Below are 5702 nucleotides of genomic sequence, written 5' to 3'. Positions count from 1 at the left end.
GAGCGTTCTATCTTGGTAGTCTTGCTGACACCACTTACCTGTAGAGAACTGTCGTGAACATTTCGGCTATAGGAATTCTCCACTGCTTAGGATAAATGGCAGCTTTCTGGGACAGCATGTTCACATATAATATGGCATTTGAAAATGAAACACATGCTGAAGAGGGTGTGTGTCCGTGCCAGTTTCATTCATAAAATTAAAGAAGCTTTTAACCATATGGAGTTAAGATCTTGCTCGTGCATCCCTTCAGAAAGAAGGTGTCTTGGCAGTACTGTGGAGCACTGGTTTAGGGGTTACCAAGGCTGTAGCTGTACGAGTTCCTTTGGTTCAGATTGCTGGCAAGACTCTTGGCAGTATCGGTGTGCTTGCACAAAACAAGCAAATTTTTATGTTTAGCATTGTACTATGAGAGATCTCCTCAGAGAGCAGATGTTATCGATCTGGAATTAATTGATTATAGCACATACCTTTCCAGCCCTATAACCCGTAAGTTAATTAGATTTCTTAGAAAAGGGGAACGCATATGCAGTAATAAAAACAGCTTACATGTATTGTCCAATTTTTATTTTTACGGGGAACAAGGTTAAAACTTCAATCACGTAAATCGGTGTAATGGTATGTCAGGTTATTTTTCCACGATCAATTTTTTTATTTCTAGGCTTCATGTGTGGCACGTCAGTGTTAGATAAAGATGGTGTAAGCGCAGCCGTGGTCATAGCTGAGATGGCAACCTACCTGGAGGTCAAGAACCTAACACTAGCACAGAAACTCATTGAGATATATGAAATGTAAGTTAGTATCTTCTACTTAACTATTTTGGAGCTGGGAATAATCTAGTAAATATTTTTAATGTGTCCCTCAGATGTTTTCTCATTGCAAGTTGTTTTTTCTGATCCTATGATGGACTACAGTCTTCAGTATTACAGATACCACATGAATACCGTATCACCCAAAGGACTGAAGAGGCCCTTTCTATCGTGTTTCTGCAATAAATTGTGAAAGAGGAGAATTTTGCATATGGATCCACCAGGGCAAACTTTTCCCTCTTATTTGATTCATGCTATGTTACTCCTCTTATCTTCTGATGGGTAGCTGTATCTTAATTGTGGTCTGTGTGCCTCTCTTTAAACGCTTACTATTTTCACTTAAACACGGTCTGGGGATTGTTAGGAGATCGCATGCAGAGATTTGTAATAGAACAGAGGTTAAAGGAATGGCCTGTGTTCAATAGCTATGGACACAATTCACAGCAATAGAATGAGGAACGTGTTTATGTCAGAATTAAGTTGTACTGTGATAAGCCCAGTTTATCCGCAGAAGTTCCTGTGCTTTAATGGAACTGGCACAGTTACAGCAAATCATACATGCCATTCCTTTTCCTGCCGGCCCAGCAGAAAGACTCTGGCCCTTAGAAACTGGGAACGAGGAAGCACAAACGATGGTCAGCATTTATCTCTTTATGGCACTCAGGAGTTCGCGCTCTCGTATGCAAACTGTAGCAAGAACAATTCTGCACAGCTGGATTGAAAAGCTGCCAATGATAGTGATAACAGAAGGATTAATCTTCCAGTCACGCTTAATTTTTTAAGCTGCAGAGAAGGGTCCCTACAGAATGAGGAGTGGATGGAATATAGTGAAAAACAACTTAAATTTCAATGCGCAAACATAATTGCTGCACCTAGGGAGTGCTTGCATTAGGTCTGATTGGGGATAGTAGTTTTCACTTGGATGAAATAATCAGTTACCTTCCTCAAAGGCTGTTGAAATAATCTGTTGTTGTGGCTGCTTGCATGGCTACAGCAGACAATTTTTTGATGGTGTGGGAATGATAACAGCATATTAATATCCTGAGGGCTACCGAGGCTCCACTTAGCCAAATGGTTGGCTTTTATTTCTTTGGAACTGAAACCTCTGCTTGAATTTAAAAATAGCTTAAGATCTGAGTTCTGAGTAATGCAGTGAAATCTGCTTCGGAGTCCAAACTTTTGCCTATAAATATCTGTTTCCACAGCTGAGAACTGCCCTCTTTTTCTGTTACTGCTTTTCCAAACGGGCTTTCTTTAGATAGCAAATGTACAGAAAACTTCTGAATCTTGTAACTGAAAATGTTAATCTGCTTGTAGGTATGGATATCACATATCAAAGACTTCCTATTTCTTGTGCTATGATCCTCCTACTATCAAAAGGATATTTGAGAAACTTCGGAACTTCGATGCCCCTCAGTCTTATCCAAAATTTTGTGGTATTTACAATATATTACATGTACGAGATATTACCACTGGCTACGATAGCAGCCAGCCGAATAAGAAATCGGTGAGTTACAAAGCATTTTTGCAGGACAGGTTCTGGTTTTGAAGAGACCGAAAGTTAAATACACCAAGAACTATGCAGAAAGACGTACTATGTCAACTAAGATGGCAGTATAATTACTATCATCTATTAAAACTGCTTAACAACATTTACTGGGGAGAAAACTGCTTAAATGTGAAATGGCTTGGCTACTGTGTTGACTATTTTGATATAACAGTGAATAAACTTTGTTAGTTGAAGTGAGCTTGATGCTCCTGCAACTCTTAAGCTGCCTAGCAGGCTTCCAGATGTTGGAATTCCGGTGGGAGTAAGAGGCAGTCCCGTTACCCTGAAATACTGAGTCTGATCTAGGGGATAGGCCTGTCAGGGTGAAATGACTTGTTCTCGTCTGTCGCATTGGCTAGTGGATGTATACTGCAGGGGATTTCAGCATGTTTATTTAGATTTGTATGTACTGAATGTTGTATTTCTTAAAAAACCAAAAAAACCCCACTTTTGTGTTAGTTGGGGTGTTCTGTAATAAAATGTTGTTGCTTATGTAGGTGCTGCCAGTGAGTAAAAGCAGTCAGATGATCACCTTTACATTTCAAAATGGTTGTGTTGCCACCCTTCGGACAAGTGGAACAGAACCAAAGATCAAGTACTACGCAGAGATGTGTGCGCTGCCCGAACAGAGGTCAGTAGCAGGTCTGCGTGCACACGTTGCAAGATGCCTTCGGGCTGAAAGGTCAGTACGCAGCAATCGATTCCCTGCCTGGTGGGGGATTCCTCTGCTGCCGCCTTGGAGACCTGAGCCTCAGCTGACTGTTCCAGCCTGTTGAACTGGCCAGTGATGCACGTTCCTGCTCATAAGGGATCCCCTCTGTAGTGGATAAGGCAAAGCAGCATCTGCTACAGTCGGAGACTTCTTTTATTAACCCAATTCCTCATTCACTTAGAATTAAAAAGTGACAAAGTTGTGCTGCTGCTGGCAAGTGCGCTTAAACCCAGGTGGATTCCTGTTGCATTTGGGAATCTGCTGTGTTGCTTTGAGCTGCTGGATAGTAACTAGAGGTCCATCCCCTTTTGACAGTCACCTGGATTGAGCTTCTTCCAGTTTAAAAGGGGGGAAAAATATAGGGTATGTTTACACCATTGAAATCGGGCGTGCGAATGAGGAGCCTAGGTTCTCAGTCAAGCTAACAGAGAGAAACAGGCTCTTGAACTGGATTCCTAACCTGAATTGCATGAGTACCCCTCCTTTTAGACTTGTGTCCCAACATTCCTGTGGAGCAGAGAATTGAAAATAACATAAAGGGGCCTCTGATTCGGTATTTATTTCTACTTATTGGCAGGAATTCGGGGTGAGCACGTCTTTATCACTGAATGTTTTGATCAGATCTAGGCAGTCAGTGGATAGTGAGTGGTAGATTGCTTTTGCTTATAAAATGTGCACGTGAGGGGATACACAGATCCATGCCTAGACAGCTTTCCACAGGTTGCTGAAGTATTCTTCAAAACATGGTTTATTGCTACATGAAATAGCAATAGTGGCTGGAAAGCTGCCTGGCGGAAAAGGACCTGGGGGTGCTGGTCGACAGCCGGCTGAACATGAGCCGGCAGTGTGCCCAGGCGGCCAAGAAGGCCAACGGCATCCTGGCCTGTATCAGAAATGGTGTGGCCAGCAGGAGCAGGGCAGTGATCGTGCCCCTGTACTCGGCCCTGGTGAGGCCGCACCTCGAATACTGTGTTCAATTTTGGGCCCCTCACTACAAGAAGGATGTTGAGATGTTGGAACGCGTCCAGAGAAGGGCAACGAGGCTGGTGAGGGGTCTGGAGAACAAGTCTGCTGAGGAGCGGCTGAGGGAGCTGGGGTTGTTCAGCCTGGAGAAAAGGAGGCTGAGGGGAGACCTCATGGCTCTCTACAACCACCTGAAAGGAGGCTGTAGCGAGGGGGGGGTCGGTCTCTTCTCCCAAGTAACAAGCGACAGGACGAGAGGAAACGGCCTCAAGTTGGGCCAGGGGAGGTTTAGATTGGATGTGAGGAAAAATGTCTTTACTGAAAGAGTGGTTAAACATTGGACCAGGCTGCCCAGGGAAGTGGTGGAGTCACCATCCCTGGAGGTATTTAAAAGACGTGTAGATGAGGCGCTGAGGGACATGGTTCAGTGGGCCTGGGGGTGTTGGGTTGACGGTTGGACTCGATGATCTTGGAGGTCTCTTCCAACCTTAATGATTCTATGATTCTATGATTCTGTGAAGTGTATTGACACAGGTATGGCCCATCTTTTGAATCATGTTTTTAAATTGTTCTGAATCAACCATGGAATAACAGCAAGTCAGAGAAGTGGTAGGAGTTCTAAATCCCAGTTTTCGGAATGGCGGCTCTTTCCAGAAGCTTGGCTTTATGTGGTCAGAGAGCTTTCTGATTGTCTGGCGTATGAATGCACTTCTTTGTTACGTGGGTGTGGCAACTCTCACTTCAGTTAGAACATGCTTGCATATAAACGTGGGAGTGGGCAAGGTACCATTTGGTGTAAATGCTGAAAAAAAGGTAAGATGTAGTTGAGGTGAACAGCTGTGCCAACAAGGAAGAAATAAATGCTAGAAATATTGCCCGTAACCTAATCTTAACACACGTGAGGGCCAGACGAGTAAGAGTAGTGGGAAGAGAAACAAAGTGCCCAAGATGCTTTGATGCGACATTTGGGCTTCTGCTGCTGTTCATTCTGGTAAGTCAGAAAAATACATCGACCTTGAATTTTAGTAATACCTATGGTTAATGGCAATTATTACCTGGAACATGAAATTGAAAAGCTTTCAAGCTTCCCTGCTTCAAGGCATAAAATGGTCTGTAGGAACCTCAAAAGGCACTCCTCTCCATGATAGCTTTGCAAATACTTCTCTGAGTTGCTGTTTATTGATTATTCTTAAAAGCTGAGCATCAGGAAAGTCAGTTTTATTGCACCATTTTTGGGGTGTTTTTTTAAAAGGAAGTGGTGACCTGAAGGGCAGTGATATATTGCCAGTTCCACAAATGAACAAAGCGAATGTCAATAAGCCTGTTTTGCCTATTTTTCCTTTAAAAACAGATTGAGTTCTTCTCCTTCCGGGAGACTTCTGGGGCAGGAGAGGGATTATGCATTTTTAAAGGAGTGTTGCAGTGCATTAGTGTTTGTGCATGTAGATGTTGTCTTTTTACTCAAATGAGTAAAGCATTTACTCAATCAAGTAAATTTACTCAAGCAAGGCGGGGTGGCTCTGTATGTTAGGGAGTGTTTCGATTGTATAGAGCTCAATGATTGTGATGATGATACGGTTGAGTGTTTATGGGTAAGGATGAGGGGGAAGGCCAATGAGGCAGATATCCTGCTGGGAGTCTGTTATAGACCACCCAACCAGGATGAAGAGGC

General features: G+C 43.2%; 1 protein-coding gene across 1 annotated transcript in view; it reads left to right on the top strand.

Annotated features, from left to right (window-relative positions):
- Positions 1 to 5702, top strand: part of PGM2L1 (phosphoglucomutase 2-like 1) — a 75500-nt gene that overhangs the window by 62371 nt on the left and 7427 nt on the right. Inside the window, exons 11-13 of the mRNA XM_009329031.1 lie at positions 659 to 788; positions 2124 to 2313; positions 2853 to 2986. Of these exons, the coding sequence (XP_009327306.1) occupies positions 659 to 788; positions 2124 to 2313; positions 2853 to 2986 (454 nt within the window). The remainder of the gene's footprint in view (positions 1 to 658; positions 789 to 2123; positions 2314 to 2852; positions 2987 to 5702) is intronic.

This window comes from Pygoscelis adeliae, unplaced genomic scaffold (assembly GCF_000699105.1).
Source record: "Pygoscelis adeliae isolate BGI_AS28 unplaced genomic scaffold, ASM69910v1 Scaffold297, whole genome shotgun sequence".
NCBI classification, from domain to species: domain Eukaryota; kingdom Metazoa; phylum Chordata; class Aves; order Sphenisciformes; family Spheniscidae; genus Pygoscelis; species Pygoscelis adeliae.
Note: the sequence above shows the minus strand (reverse complement) of the source record. Positions and strands in the feature narration are given on the sequence as shown.